We start from the raw sequence: 17,600 nt of genomic DNA on the forward strand, positions 1-17,600 counted from the left end.
TAGCATAGTTTTTATCTAAAAAAATTGGATAATATTGTTTTTCTCTTTCATAAATGAAAAACTAAATCTCCATTATATATTTGGCTATATATCACTACAAATCTACAATCACATTCTCACTATTATCTACTTACATATTTATCTATTAGACTATTACTATGATTACATTTATTATTATCTTATTTATTTATAACTATTCCTATCTTTTCTATTTGCATTTACTTAGACATGATTCACAATATCACAATTTAAACTTGAATTTTAACTAAGTTTTATATTTTGATTGAACTCAATAGATCATTCGTTCGATATTTTCAGTTATGTTATAATCTTTAATATAAGTTTGGTTCAAATACTGAATATTGAAATTTCACATATATTAGACTACCAAGTAATTTATATACGCATCCCACTCAAATGAATATACACTAAAATAAAATTAAATATTAACTCAAAAAAATATCAATATTATCTAAACTAAATTTTAGGTAAATTTAATAAATTATTAATTCAAATATATTTTTAATCCTGTTATATTTGAATATAAATTTGGTTTGAATATCAAATGTAAAATTTTATATATATTAATTAAACGAAAAAATTATATTTAGTCTATTCAAACTAAACATATCTAAAAATATTTTAAATATAATGTCTAAAATCACTGAAAATTGAAATTGTATTAGTTTTATAACATTAATCAGCCCAGAATACATCATCGTGAGTTGGTGACCTACAGCTACAAACTTATATTGCTAAATTATCACAAACTTATAAAGCTACAAACTTAATGAAACAAAAAATATAATAACCTTTTGGCTGAATCTCTAAGTACTGGATACCTGTCTGATGTCACTGGTAAGTGATGGCGAGGAAGCAAACTTTCTACTCTCACTAGCAGGAAGCTTAGACTTAAGGTATGAACGAGCCACGTCTAGCATTAGCTCCATCTCTTTCTTATACTGGACAATTATAGAAGAGTGAGTAGAGATCGCAAGCATAGAGAGCAACAAAAATGAAGAATAACTCTTTATATTCTATTATTACTTCACTAGATATATATGGCCCTGTTTGGTAAAATAGTTAACTTATCAGCCAACTTTAACCTATTTGACCACTATTAACTGTTTCATTTGGTTAAAAAATCAATATAAGTACTTGGCTATCAGCTTTTTGTAACTCCAAAATGCTAAAATTAAAAAAGCTGCTCAATGCCCGTAAGGCTTCATGCCCAGTTTTGAGGAAGGGTCACTTTAGGGCCCATGTATTGAATATTGTTTTGAAGATGATATAAAATGATTGTTTTCTTAAAATAAAATAAAAAAAAAAGCTTCTCAAAGCAACTTTTTTAATTAGCTTAATTAAAAGAAATTATACCAAACAACTATCAGTTAACGACTAATTTACCAAACACTTTTCTACAATCAGCTAATGTTATCAACTAGTTATACCTTCTAACCCAATCAGCTAACAACTATCAACTAATAGCCATTTACCAGCTTATATGTAACACATGAAATCATGAGCATCTCCCTATGTGAACAATTAGACTGCCTACATATTGTACCTGTGTTCTTCAACAAAAGTTTTACTATTAATATATAACTCTTCAGATATAGAATTGCAACATTCTAAAGGCAAGAGATACCTCATTTACAGCACCCGCTTTGATTTTAGACTGCATTATACACCATTTCTTAAAATGTGCACCTGATAACATACGCACTAGAAGATTATTATAAAAGAGTACTAATTCCATTAAAAAAATTGTGTGCATCTCAATGTATTAATGGAATATGTTGAAGGCGCATCAGTAAATAATGTTGGAAATTGGAATATGTAAGAATAGATCAAAGATGTCAACAAAATGGACCATCAAATAAGGTCAATGGAAAGACTTTCACGGAGCAGTTGGGGCAAAAACATTGACGGTTTGACAGGCATCACATTTGGTTTGAAGAATTTCTAAAGCTCTTGGTCACAAGAGCCTATTATTGTTAAAATGCAATAACAATAAATTCAAAGCTCTCATAGAAAGAAAAATAGTCCACAATGAACATAACTTCCAAATCAAACTCAAGCATGGCCCGTTTCAAGAAATATTTTCAGTTTCATGGTAGTAAATTTACACATCATGCTCCACAGACAACGGGATGCTAGGCCAATGTCTCTCAATTGGGCTATAATGAACATGTGCCAAACCACAATAAAAGACAAAATCCAATCAATTAGCAAGTCTGACTCATGGCCTTATATACCCATATGTTTCTTATTTTCAATGTGGGACTCTTAACGGTCAGAAATTACTTCATTTCCACATCAATGCACATATTCTCAATAACAATCTCAAGTTTTGTCAACTTAAACCAAGTACAATTATATGCAGAAAACAACTTGGTTGCCAATATTGATGAATCCACCAAATGGATCAAGAAAGATGGGTTCAATTACTACTAAGATGTGTTGAAGCAAAATTAGAAGACAGAAGTTTTAAGTTAAGATGTGATAAATTATAGAATGTAGAAAAAAGAATTTTGACAATGAATGAATTGGAGCAACTTACCAACTTTTATATCCATAGAGCAGGAGGATTCAGAATTAGTTTCCAAAGACCATCTACAATGAACCTGATGAAGTAAAAAGAAGTGATAAAGTTGTATAAGCATGGTAACAGTGTAACACACAAGTAGTTATAGAATATCTATGGAGTAAAAAGTTAAAACGAATACTGACAATAAGCCATGATGGGGAATCAGAAATTGAAAAGAAAATTGTTGAATAATCCATCTCTTTAGAAATCCGATACTAATTAGAAAAATATTTTTGTTGCAGACAACAATAAATTTTATCTCTATTGCCGACAAAAGGGATGGACAACAAAAACATTCAATCACATTTTTCTCCAACAATCTTTATGGTGAACTTATGGGCACTTCAAGGAATATGAAATTACGTCAACACAATAAGGCATCTATGTTAGTATATCCACTAATATAATGGGAACAGCTTAAGAATAACGTTTTCCATCAATGTCCAAATAATTTATACTGTATACATTAAAAGGAGGAAAGTTAGCAGGACAACAGAACTGAGGATGCATTTTCATGAATCCACTAAGGTAAAGGGAAAAACATCATAGGTCTAATAAAATAAATATAGGGAGAAACAGAATAGTTTGTTGACATGTTTAGGTATTATATAGTAATCCTATTTATATGTAAACTCCCTAACATAAATTTACAATATTTACAAGATGAGGGTAGAGTGGTAGACGCACCAATTAAACAATAGGGTTCACATACTAATATCAAAATACCAGATTGCAAGGATATCCTAGCAAATAAACATAGCATAACACAAAAACTGGATGTAATTTTGAACAATATACACAAAACCAAGAACATAATATGAACACATAGCAAGATGACCATAAGACTAGCATACCTCGAAACACGATCCAAATGGTACATCATGTGCCTGTTGTACAGTCTCAAACACCTAATAAACCAGTGACAAAATGTCAAGGGAAAGAAATGAATGAAAAATTATTTATTAAAGCAATAGAATTACTACTGATTAGACAAAAAAAAAATGACATGATGATGTAATGATAACGATACCAGTAATTTTTTATCTGGTGACAGAACAGCATGTTGATATTCCGTCATTGCTGTATCTGGTGGGCACATTGGGCTATTGCAAAGAGATCTGAATGTATTTTCCCTGACTTGACCATCATACTCTTCTGCAGAGTGCCACTGACCCATCTAAGAAACATACAAGAAATGAAGAAAATATCAGTTCTCTGTACATGCTTCTACAACTGCAAATTATGACTTAGATAAAACACATCAGGTTAGTTTGTTAATAACCTTCTTCCAGACAGCAAAACATAAAAGGCATTAGCAGTCTTTTCCAGAAATTAAAACCAATTATGTTTGTTCCACCAAGCATATATACTGGGTGTAAGATAACAGCTTTTGACAGTGAATTGAGACTAGTAATTGCCACCACCAAGCATATGACAAGCTCAAGCAATATAATTAAGCTAGCCAGGCCAGGCTTTCTACAGAACTAACCTTCTATGCTAGTTCAGGCTAATCATCTCACGAAATGCATTTAAGAAACACTAACAAACAGATAAATAAGCAAAATTTGGCACTCAGGGTATATCTTGCATTCTCCAGCACAAGTCCGAAAAATTAGTTCTTTCCTGTACTTTCCAATCTTATCACGGAACAAGTCCCAAGCCACACATAGAATTAGTTAAACCACTGCCAATCCATCTTTACTTCCTGGCTAAACAAAAGATGGTACATTGCTAGCTTGCGCAGGATGCATAGGAAGCATAAATGACTAGAAATCTGAATCTAGGAATCCAGAGATTCAAATACAATTTATCAGAAAAATCTCAGAACATACTGCGAGGTTGGTGTCCTTTCGTAATGCACGGTACTCGCGCATGAAATTTGAACCACTGCCTAGCAGTAATTCAGAGAATTGCTCAGCAGTGCATGGGAAAACATCCTGAAATATGTTTAAGAAAATTTTGTAATACATACAAAAGTAATCAATCAAAGTAACAAAGAAATGGAGTTTAGAGCTACTGCATACATTATATATGCCAGAAAGAACTTCCTCTTTGATGAATGGAAGGAACTTCTCCACCTTGGGCACACTTTCCTGTGGACTAATATTACTAGCTTTAAAAGAGCTGCTATTTGCACGTAGCATTGACTGTTCCCTCTCCTATGTCAAAAGGAACAAAAGATTACAGTTTGGCACAGGTCTAAGGGCCAAAACCACTGAGCATTAGATTAAACTACAAAGATAAAAAAAAATATACAGCAACATGCATGATCTAAATCTGCATGCAACATCAGATTCATATTGCAGTATAAAGCTCAGCTTACATGCCTTGATTGGTTACATTATTAGATGACTTGTAGTACATTAGAGTCTATATCACCAACCATCCACTTTGATGTGTTGAGAATAATTGTCTTCTTAGATTGGAAAACTGCAGTTATTTGGAAAGCTTCTCAGTTGGAAGAGATTCGTTTTTGAAAAATTATTGACTTATGTTGGAAATATCTATCTTGGGCAGCCTCCTCTGCAGCCTTATTTACTCTTGTAATTAAGGCTTTGAGGAGTGGAGTAGTTTTCTTGGGCAGACTATTCCTCTATTTTGTCCCTTCCCAATGCTTTTTGTTTGCCTATATATTGATATGTAATCTGATGCTGTTTGTATGTAATTAAAAAGAATAGCTCAGATTTACCCAAAAAAAAAAAAAAAAGCTCAGTTTCTCTTAAAGAATTCTCTCAACAACTTACTTTATATATTATTTCATTGTTTGGTAAGTTAGAAGATTTCAGCAGATAATTTAGCTTATTAGTTGGATTTAAGTCATTCTATAAGTTGTATTCTACCCTATAAAAATGGGGAACCAGTTTCAATAGAAGACAAGCAGATTTTCATCCCAGCAAAGGGACTAGGGAGTTTTGGCACCTCAGGAAAACCCAGTTCTGTTCTTCATTTATTGGTTCTTTTTAGCCTGTGATGATAGTCCATAACATATGATTAAGCTTTGTGTTTGGTTTTCAGCTTTGCATCAAGTTGTTAAATGAGCTCAGCAGCTCCCAATAAAGGAAATATTATAACTGGATACAAGTTTTCCAAAGTAATTAAGTTAAAATTAGAGACATAGATATAATAAAAAAGACATGAATAACTAAAACCAGAAAAACTTCACCTTCTTCTCAGCTTCTAACATTGCATGATAGTTCTTTGCTGCACGTAGCAAACCTCTGAATGCATGGTTTCTGTTCCAAAAGGAAGCAAATTTATACCTGACTCTGCCTGAAATAGACAGAACAATTGACTCATATATAGTCATCTTTGCAATTTTATAAACTCAAAACTTCAGCTTGTACACGGCATTGGCATCAGGAGCATAGTAAAGAGGAAACAAGCAACTAATATCTACAAACAAAAATGTAGAAATCACAAAGATACAATCTATTGTAATCCTTTATTATAATATATTCTTTCTATACTCTTTCTTTGGTTTCTGACATATATTGTGCTTCCACCTATCTTGCAGGTGGGCTATTTGTCACCTGCCAAGCCTTTCAAACCCTCAATTTCAACAAGTTGAATATAAATGTTTTTTCTCTCTCAACACTTTGGCTAAAGAAATAAAAAGCTCAAGTATTTTTCTGTAAAGCACTTAAGCTCAATTATACTGAGAGTTCAGAGCAGAACAGCATAATTATAGTAACTTCCTATTTCTGGGATGCTGGGGGAGTGATGGTAAATGATTTATCTTCTTTGGAGAAACTAGGGTAGGTGGCTGCTCTAGTGGTATTGTCTATATAAGAAATGTGACCATCAATGAAGGGGATTAACTGGGAAGAAGAGTATTTCCTTCACCTCCTCATCTGCAGAGCTAAGGCACAAAAATGCATAGGCCCCAGACCTTTGACAAAAAATAATCATTGATCCATAACAACCCATTCTGGTTCACGGAAAAGAATGAGGAATGGAATTTAAATTCCATGGAAATGAATTAGTGCACACTTTATATTCCATTGTTTGATTGGTGGGGAAGAAATCATTGGGAATAATTAGCATAAAGACTCAAATGCCACTACATTATAAATGTATGTGATGGTAATATTGGCCCATTAATATTGTTAATATTGTCACTTTTTCTTCTCAAGTAATGAGGAATTTAAAATTCCAAAAGAAGCCAATGGAATTCCAATTCCTCAAATTTAAGGAGTTGAAACTCCAAGGAAAATTTTTCCTACCAACAAAACATGAGAACTCACATTTGAAGGAATTAAAACTCCAAAAAATTTCAATTCCATTGAACCAAACAAGTTGTAAAGTTGTGAGTGAGACACAAAAGAGTTTCTTTAAGGTATCTCAAATGCTATGCTAACTTTCAAACTTAAAAGCATGCAGAAGGCATGTAACCCTCAAAGGTCTTAATGTGAGATGTACTCACAGCCCCTTATTTGAATAATATGTTCACATTTTTCCAATTTCTAATCCAACTTGTACAACAGATTTTTGAAACTAAGATTACTTTTAAAGTTTGAATTTTATTCATCTGCTTGTACAAAAAAGCAATTTAAAGGAAGGGTATGTGGAATAATTGCAAATTGTGTCCCTATTTACCCACAAGGCCCTACTGGATTCACATAAAGCCAAGCACTAAAGAATATATTTTTTGTAACTTGAACTACTTACCATCAGGATTCCCTAAAGGTGGCACACCATGGCCCCCTGCACCCACACGAAGAATTATTGTGATGGAAGGGTTGATGAATGCATGTTGGCTCCTCCTAATCTAGAAAGCAAATAACAATCTGATCAAATTCAATAATATACATGTTCAAAAGTGAGAAAACAAGATATTGCGTAGGTTTCCTGTTCACTGCCCCAACTCTCTGTACATATTACCCTATTTATACACACACTGCAAAGGTTAATACCCACTTCTTCATCTACCATTCGTACTCCAACTATTCAACTAACACTCTATAACACAACTAACATTCTAACTAACATAATAGTTCTAACAATACATAAGCCATTCTAACAGAAAAAGTCATAGCATTCGAAGTGCAAGATCATCAGCAGCATGAAAGGATCTGCATACCTCATCAATATCTCCAAAAGGAACGATTACCTGAAAACACAAAGATCAGATAAAACGGCCATCTTAGCATATTGAAACCTCACTCTGGCACCAAGCCACCATGGTAACTGATGAAAAACTATGCACGACCATAAAGATCTAAATAGACAATAAGCTTCCATGAAGATTGGGGTAGGAAAAATAGGAAGACTTCTTATGTTGCAATTCTACAACTTGGTATGTACATGTACACACAAGGAGTTCTAAGCTCATCATATACCTATCTTTCTTTGGTTTCCTATTCTTTGCTTTGTATTCTTTAACAGCTACAGAAAACACACTCAACTTGAAAAAGAATCTTCACTAGAAGTCCCAAAAAATGTTCAGAATTACACCAGGAAAACAACAATATAGTAGTAATGGGAACAACGAATATTGTAAGAGAATCTAGAAATTTCAAAAGAGATCACTTCAAGCCAAAACTTCTGTTCAGCCGGTACGGAAAGGCTTAGATGGGATATTATCCACATGGATAATTTATGCTACCAGCCATCTATTGTTATTGATACAACTTGAAGTTTTGTGATGAGAGATGGTGTTAGCACTTGGCTGGCAGAAAACTATAACATAATTATGGACCAAATATCTAATTAAAAGAAGATCTGTATTCTTACACATGGTAATGCTATTTTACAAAAGTCAAAAAGAGATCAAATATTCCTCAGTTTTACTTCTCCCACAAAAGATTAATCAACTAGAAGAGGGGAGGAAAAATAGGAAAGAGCCAGCAAATCTTAACACAAAAAAAGTAAAATGTTTCAACAGATGCACTTCCACTGAAGGAATGCAATGCCAAGACAATCAAAAGGAAGAAACTTATATGGATTTCATCAATTTATTCATCTACTTTTTTGGGTCACTCATAACCATCCAAAATGGCAGTTACTTCCTGTAATGCATACACCTCATTTAGGACATCTGGATTAAATTTTGCCAAACAAGGCCACTGAAATGTTAGCATATCTCAAATTCCCCCAATACATGCTTTTAAAGTCCTCTAGGATGGCACCATAATGCTTTAAAAAAGGAAGCAAACCTTCATGTGCTTTGAGAACACATTAGAATGGAAGCAGATATGCCATGTTGAGACATACATCCGCCCATGATACAAAAATGACCTCTCGAGTGCACATGAAAAACTATGGTCAGCAACCTGAAATAACCCACCAATTAAATGAGCAACTTCACTGAATAAGATTCCCAGTTTGTATTCATCTCCCTCAGAACTGAATTACATGCACATGCACACACAAATTAGAAGAAGCCCATAAAAAATATTTACTTCATCAGCAGGGAGTTCAAATATTGTTTGCAGCGGTCCAGCCTTCTGGTGCACTACTGTAGGTCCTTGTTTTTCCAAAGTAACCCTCCTTCGAGTACTAGCACCGGCAATGCCATTCAAACGCCTAAAATGGAACTCATTACCCACCAGTTCATAAACATTAAAGTGCACCTTAAGATGATTTACCTTGAGGATGTGTCAACTTGAAAAAGTACAGAAACCTAACCAGGTGATCACCACACACATAGAATAATAAATAAATAAATCAATCAATAAATAAGGAAGAAAAAAGAGGAGAAAATAGAATAGCTTGCTTCTTAATCACTTCTTTATATTTTCAGAATTCTCCCTATTTATGGAATTATGGGAATATCTTGCAGACTCCCACTATAAGGATTATTGTCAAAATTAACTGAAAAGAAAAAAAGAAAAAGAAACTGTGACTAAACATGCCAAATCATCTCCTACTCCAAGCACTTAATAACTTAACAATACAAATCACCCAACTCAATTATTAACAGCATTCATTATAATAGATTTTAGAACAAAATTACCAATGTTCAAAAAAATGAGCATTCATGCAAGGAGAAACTTGATGGCTACTGTCAAACAAATGAATAAATGTGTGGAGAGTAAAGAGAAAGAAACCATAATGGGGCATTGAGGAGAATGACTTTGCAAAATGAAATAGCCATTACAAGTGAAAAACAAATAAAAAATTTTCAAAATAATTCATCTATTGCAAAGGCAGATAAGCACGCATTCCCTATCCTGTTCCAGAAAAGTACCTAGCACAAGTCCATCAGAGACCATCATTAAAAACAAGTCGACCAACTCATAATGACATTATGTATAAAATACTTAGTCTGGGCCCACAAACCGCAAAGAGAAGTCATCCTAATATATATAAAGGGAATAAAGCAAAAAGAAAAGTAAAAAAAAAAAAAAAAAACTAAAGGAAAGATCTACCTGGGAGAATTCGTATTCAACCTAAAAGTTTTAATATGAAGACAAACCTGAAAAACAGATAAGACAATTCAATTACTACCACCAGAAAATCTTGGCATGTCAAAAATTCCAAAGTGAAAATTTGATTGAGACAACATGAGTTTCTTTTTGACAACTTTATGTGGGCTTCCTTTTTAGGACCTACACTAGAAATTACACTCAACTCCTAGATGCATACAAAATTATAATTTTCTATTTTCTCCTTGGAAAGAAAAACATTGTCTTCTAAATTTGGACATATAAAATGCATAATAATTACAATATATATGTACATGTGTGTGTATGCATGCATCGTTCGCTACTGGAGACTTGGATTCAGAATTGAAAACTTAAAACAATTCATAATGTTGGAATAATAATTGAGACAACAAAGGGTATTATGGGAACAAATTTCTTAGAATTTTTCTACCATGAAATGGAGTAAACACAAAGCTCTGGGCCTAAGTGAGTGCAATTTTTGAAACAGCAGGATTTCAAGCATTACTGCAGAAGCCTCAAGGACTTCAAGCATTTCTGCCAAGAACCTCAATCTGAATCCAAATTAGAATTATGAATAAATAGCATTTACCTGTCCTGATGGGCTATCCAACGAATACCATAAAGCTCCAGTCTGACCTTCATTTTCAACTGGAACAGTCACTGAACCAAGAACTGCACTCTTCCAAATAATATCCCAATCATATATTGTAACATTAATCTGCCATGCAATTGGGTAAAGAATTAGTGCAACAGAAACTAACAAGACTAAAGATGTATTGCAAAAATAAATAAATAAATAAATAAATTAATTAATTAATTAATTAAATCAGTTTTTCTATGCCTCAAGTTCAATAAACTAGAACAAAAACAATGTTCTTCTGGCCCATAAGAGGAAAAACAAATTTGCAAATATTTCCAGGAGACCTATATCAAGCACACAAGTTTAGATGTCAGAACCCCACAGTAAACCTCCAGAAAAATGATTTCACAAGCCATAACATAACCTGGAAACAGTAAATCAAAATAGAAAGTAAATCCTTATCAAACTCTTTAGCATACCATCAATTATTGACTTATTGTCACGATAATATTTATAATTTAGTTGACCTTCAATGGTAGTGAAGTTCCTATGCCAGTTATCTTAGCATCATATATATTAAGGAGCTCTAATCAAGAACAATGAAAATGAGATTCAGTGGGTAACCTCATTCGTAAGTCCAAACTTCAACAAACATTTGGCTCATTTCACTCCCACTTGACAAATGTTTCAGTAAAACCCATAAAGCAAAGTGACCAAATTATTTGGATTATCACCTTGATTTTACAGCATCGAAGTTAATCCTTCAATAAATGTTCAAACGCTAACAGGGTTTGTTTACTTTATGCTTTTCCTAAAACTCATTCCCTATACCACATCCTTCCTGCAGAACAAGCACAATGACCACATATTGCTAGGCTATCTTACATGCTCATATTCTTCGCTCAGTGAATCAAATCAGTATAAGGAAGCAATATATCAAGCATTGAATAATGATGCAAGCTCTGGCATCAGATGAAATTTCATAAGCATAGGAATTAGTCTTTATTCTTAGCAAATTACAAGTCCTTCCAAAAACTGTCAAGAGTACCTCAACAGGAAGTTCATCAACAGAAAAGTTGAACTCCTCTCCCCACATTGGATTTCTTGAACCAGGAACCATTGAACTGTACCAGTTACAAGAGCAAAATATAAAATATTCATATACAAATGCACAACTAAAGTTTTTGCAGCCGTAAAGATACACATAGATGAATGACAAGTAGGTGACTGGCTGAATGCTTTAGGTGCAGCTTCCTTGATACTTTCAATTATTTATTTTCTTAAACTATATTCAACACTGCTAAGTTGCAAATGCTTTAGGTGGTCTTTCCAAACAATGAATGATTATCTGTTACAGAAGTTCTTTCTTGTTTTTTTTTTTTTTTTTTTTTGGGAAAAGTGTCTGTTCAAACAAAGATTCTTTGATTATTTTAATTATTTGTTCTCTTAAACCATATTCTGCACTGCTAAGTGGCAAATGCTTTAGGTGGGCTTTCCAATCAAGTACCAATTACAGTTTTAAAAGTTTTTTTTTCACTGCGTATGTGGGGAGTTATGATTAGATATTACATGGATTACAATCCCATTTTTCCTCTGATATTCATGGGTGCTGCAGCAATAAAAGCACACACTCATTCTGGTAGCAAGTTTCAGTATGTTACTTCTACCACTATGTCAGACCAGATATTAGAGGTCTTAATGGGTATATAAGCTAGGTTTTGGGTTGGTCCTAGATGGGTCATGTAATAACTAATAAGTCAGTTCACTAATCCATTTAATTAATTTAATTATTGAGTTAAATGGGTCTATAAACTCTATATCAACCCATTAATACATTAAGAACTCATCTCTACCAAGTCCACTATCCTTTTCAATTTCCACTATTATAGTTAATGGCCAATGCCACAGCCCACAGCTGGCCTTGGCTGACCACAATGGTCACAATGCTGGTGGCCAGGAAACCACTAATTTTTTAGGAAAAAAAAAGGAGAAAAGAGAAAAGTAAAAATGCTAAGTGGTTTTAAATGAGTCATAAATGGTTGAAGGTGAACCCATTTAAACAAGACATATGTGGGTAATAAATGGGCACCCATTTGTCACCCCCTAAGTAAAATGGATGGATCCAAACACATTATATTCGTTGTGTTTGGGTGAAAAATAGCACATATATTGAATTTACAGACAATATATCAGGCTATCAGCACCTCAAGGGGTTGGTACATCCTTCTAAAGGCAGCCAAAAGGCCCAAAACTAATTATGTTCCTTGTAATACACCTCGTATTTAGATTATTCACACCCTCAATATTCACCATTATAAAGAAAAAAGAAATTTGGGTTAAAGCAGTTAAGAGCTAAAGAGATCTACTAAGTAAAGTTGATTCTAGAACAACTCGTACACCATTCTGTGAAAATTGAGATGTGGACATTAAAGATTCAACCTGAACCGCTTTTGTGTCCCACAGGTGACAATTGCATATGGATCTGATGTGCCATTCAGATTAGCAGCAATGAGATTCTTAGCAGCTAGCAGTTCCACCTTTTAAACACACACACAAAAGACAACAATTTTAACAGTATTCAATTAAGGAATTACAGAAAATGGTTATTACATGCAAATTAGAACTCATGATTAATGCATCACTTTCATGATAAAGGCAATATATTGTTTGCAAAATGCGAAAGGTACCTTGATTATGTATGGAGAATTTGTTTGATAATCACCTTTTAACTGGCCGATCTACAAAATAAGTGCAAAACTGCATGTCAACCAGGGGAAAATTACATATTGGAAATGAAATTTGCATACTTATCAGATAGCAAATTAATACAGACCTGTATGAGGAATCATTTGAATCTTAGCAAGTATGTAAATATAGAATTATCACTTCACTATACAAAAAATTCAAACTGAAAAGTGGAGTTCTAAGTGTAATCAATAAGATAGAGATAACAAACTACACAAATAATAAATCATTTGCAGTAAATGAACTAATAATTTGTATTAAAAAATGATCTATATCTAACAATTAATAACTTCCCGGGAAAGATATTGCCTCTGGGAATCAGGTAAAATATCTCTGATATCAACTTCATTCTTGACTATACCTAACTCCTTAAAAACACCCATCACTAAACAACATTCTTTTTCTAGTCATGTCACCTTTTTCATCAAGATTTGAAATGCCGCACATCAGTGTAATTTAGATTTAGTCATTTAGTTCAAGCAACAATCACTCAAAGACGTACACAATATTACAATTTCATTACCTAATTTCAAGACTACATGTTTTTGCAAAATAAAATATCTGACCCTTGTTTGCTGTTCTCCCCCATTCATCAAGAATTTCAAATTGTTTAAAAATGCCCACTCAATTTTTCTTTATAGTCCATGTCACCGAACTACCCATATTTGAAATGCTACACATCAGTGTCATCTGGATGTAGTTCAAGTAATAATTAGTTACAGACAAGCAAAATATTAGTCTCTTTACCTAATTTCCAGACTTCATGCTCTTTGCAAGATGAAATCATGAGTCATGACTCTATTTTGTTGTTTCCTCCCATTCATCAAGAATTTCAAATTTTGGGAAAGGCTGTGATCCTCCAATAACTCCAATAAGGGTTTCAACTTTTTCACCCAAAAAAACAAAAAAAAAAAAAAACAAAAAACAAAAAACAAAAAAAAAAAACAAAAAAAAAAAACAAAACAAAACAAAACAAAACAAAAAAAAAGAAGAAGAAGAAGAGATCTATTGATTTTTAAACTCTATTTGCACATCCACCATGGAAGTTTATTGAATTCAGACCATAATAACATGCTTACATAATTGATTTAGAAGCCTAAGAACATGATGCACTAGAAATAGAGACTACTTCATAAAACATATTATTAGTATTAATTATTAATATTAATCACCAAGTAGTCTAAGGAGCTCAGAAATCAAACTACGTAGTACTATCTAATAAACATTTACATGTTTTGACTTCCAAATTTCTTTCAGCCAACAGGAGCATAATTAATATCATATAAACAAGTCAAGAGCAGCAAATAGAAGAAGAAAAAGAAAAGGGAACCCAAACAAGTACAATGACCCTCCAAGGAAGCATCCATCAAGGCTACCCTAGAGGCAACCAATTTCCCAGCATGATAAATGTGGGAAAAAGAAACTAACAATTAGTACAAGAAGAATAAATATCACCAACAATAATCCCTAAACCAAATAAAAGGCTTATCGGTCACTACCTATCAAAATTAAAAAAAATCCAAGGCAATGCTCATTGAGTGTACCAAGTATTAAGCATAATAATAGTTCTCACACTCGAACCAAAAGTAGATCACAACTGAACTAATTAAATAATAAATATTATGTGTTTGGAAACAATTTAATTGTTAAATGTGTGCTTCCTAGTCCTAGTAATATATGTGAATATTATCCAAGTCAATGTACCAAATTGGTGAGTGACATTCCTATTTAATTTTTTTTTTTTAAATAGTAATACTGGCAACCCATCAGTAATCTACCATAAGACCAAGGAAAAGGAATTTTGGGAAGGCAAAATCATCATTATTTACTAAAAAAAAAAACTTAAGAAAGAAATCCTATTCACTCTTGCATTCAGTTATCTTCAACATAAAATGAGCTTCATCATAAATGTTGAGTAGTGACAAAGCAAAGCCCTCAACTTTTTATCCCTGTCACCATCATCGCATCAGAAAGTCACTTTCTTTCAATTTATTCCAAAACAAATTACTCTTGCCACTCTTCCCTGCTCCCTCAAACCTCCTCACAGTTCCACACGGCCAAGGTAATGGTTGATCAAGCAGTTAAACGATTGGGATCAATTCACCATTCAGCCGTCAAGCAAACATTAATTAATCATTTAATTACAGAAAAATCTCATGTATGTCTCCATATTGCTTAAATGTCCGAAACAACAGAAATTGTCGCAAAAAAAAACAACCTAATTATAGGTAAACTAAAATTTCCGCAGCAATTAAAATAAACCGAATTCAAAACACGCAAGGCCTAAAGGAAAATGTGACCTTGTCATCTTCATCAAGAACTCCGGCAGCGACACCGGAACAGTCGGCGGAAGCGACGCGATCACAGACATTGGCGTCTCCATCAAAGAAGAAGAACCAGTAGGCGAAGATGACGAAGGCCGCGGCGGCGGCGGTGACCTGCACCTCCCACCACGACGGAAACAGGCATTCCAGCAACGCTGTCTCCGGAATCATCTTCTTCAATCCAATCCAATGTAACCACCGCACACTACGTACGGAATCGTCGAATCAGTTACAGAAATGGAAAGGTAACAGTCTCCACATTCTTAATTTTTAATTCCACGAAGATGATATGATCCGCATACAAACAGTTACTTTAATGTGAGAGAAAAGGAGACTGGGAATTGGGAAAGTAGGAAATCTGAAACAGAAGTTCTAGAAACTTAACCGCAGAAATGTTTAATCACAATTTTAGCCTAAGATTAGACAAATTAGTTAAGGGTGTGCATTTAACTAAATGAGTTAACCGAAATTTCCAAATCTCTCACCATTAACTGAGCCGAAATTTCTATTGCTAAATAAATTCAATCAAATTTTTTTGTTAACCGATTAACCAAAATTTTTATTTAAATTTTAAAATTGTTAAAATTATAAATATAAAATATCATTACTCATTATATCAATACCTACCATAATAGATTCATAAGCACAACAATTATAAAAGCACAATTTACAACATCAGGAAAGTAGCAACTAATCCAAATTTCAAGCGTCATTAATTAAACATCCGACTCGTCTTACGGATAGAGATTCGTGAAACAGCCTCATACAAGTTTTTGTCCATTTATATATTTATTTATTTAAAATTTCGATTAATTCAGTTAAGCGATAGTTTCGAACCGAATTAACCGTTAACTGAAATTCTATACATTCCTTAACCATTAACTGAACTGAATTTTATTAATTAAAAATGATTAACCAAATTTCTTCAATTTGGTCAGTTAATCAATTTTTAACCGAAGTTTAGACACCCATAAAATTAGTGACAAAGCACTGCACTTAGAATATTACATGCATATATCTACGACTACTATTTGTTCAACTTTTAGTGACAATGGAAACATTCAACCACTACTTGTAAATATGTACACATAGTTGATTAGCTTAAACCAAAAATATTTATAAGCCGCTCATGATCGGAGTCAAATCTACTAATCTAATAAGAACCAATAAAATTAAGGCCTATAACAAGAGCTAAAAAATGTTGATCTAATTGTTTATTAAAATGAATGGTTCATATTATTTCGATTTTAGTATTGTTTTTATTTTTCCTACCTTACCCTCTATTATAGTTTAATACTTTCATCACCATCCAAACATCAGAGTTCAAGACTTTAATAAGAATTTGTTGAAAAATAATTTAAATTCGTCCTAACCAAATGGATACTTTTTTTTTTTTTTTATTTTGGAATGAATTGATTACTTCTTTGCACATGGTGCTATATAAGTGATCAATGAAATGTGTGAACGTTCCACCAATACCATACATTCGGCAGTCATGATGCCAAAATTTTTTGGATGACGAAGAAAATTCGTGCGCAACTACTATCCAGTGTGCACGTACGCCTTGTGACTCTTTAATCAACAAAGTACTACAAGAACATATGGTTATTTGGTAGAGTAAATTATTGAATGTTGAATATGATTGGCAAAAAGTTCAGTTACTTAATATATTTTACAAGTTACAAAGAATTATTGAGTAGTTATCCAATGACATGCATGCTTTGCAAGTTGTGGGAAAATTATAGTCGGGGTCCATTTTGTATTATGGACGATGGTCATCGTCTAAAATGACATTCAGATTATGTGAATACAATTAATATATTATGTGCTTGTAAATAAATTGAAAGCACACAATATTATATTATGTGCATACAATTAACATATTATGTGTCTATAGTTAATAAATTATGTGCTTTCAATTTATTTACAAGTACACAATTTATTAACCATTTAATCATATAACAAGAGTTGCC

At 33.0% G+C, this 17,600-nt stretch overlaps 1 protein-coding gene across 3 annotated transcripts; it reads right to left on the reverse strand.

Annotated features, from left to right (window-relative positions):
* Nucleotides 1-656: 656 nt before the first annotated feature.
* Nucleotides 657-15,989, reverse strand: LOC116025267 (BAG-associated GRAM protein 1-like). Of its 3 annotated transcripts, none has more exons than XM_031266436.1 (18): nt 15,604-15,989; nt 13,246-13,296; nt 12,998-13,095; nt 11,607-11,682; nt 10,568-10,696; nt 9,961-10,007; nt 8,992-9,115; nt 8,746-8,862; nt 7,671-7,700; nt 7,259-7,358; nt 5,754-5,860; nt 4,615-4,749; nt 4,423-4,527; nt 3,621-3,767; nt 3,445-3,498; nt 2,564-2,627; nt 1,649-1,710; nt 657-962 (listed from the first exon to the last, which is right to left on the reverse strand). In XM_031266436.1, exons 1-18 carry the CDS (start codon nt 15,796-15,798, stop codon nt 828-830), a joined length of 1,776 nt encoding a protein of 591 aa, XP_031122296.1. In that variant the 5' UTR covers nt 15,799-15,989; the 3' UTR covers nt 657-827. The 3 variants fall into 3 exon arrangements, with proteins under 3 accessions (XP_031122296.1, XP_031122297.1, XP_031122298.1); XM_031266437.1 differs by having other exon boundaries at nt 13,246-13,315; nt 15,604-15,718; XM_031266438.1 differs by lacking the exon at nt 15,604-15,989 and adding an exon at nt 14,051-14,153.
* Nucleotides 15,990-17,600: the final 1,611 nt, after the last annotated feature.

This window comes from Ipomoea triloba, chromosome 7 (genome assembly GCF_003576645.1).
Source record: "Ipomoea triloba cultivar NCNSP0323 chromosome 7, ASM357664v1".
NCBI classification, from domain to species: Eukaryota; Viridiplantae; Streptophyta; class Magnoliopsida; order Solanales; family Convolvulaceae; genus Ipomoea; species Ipomoea triloba.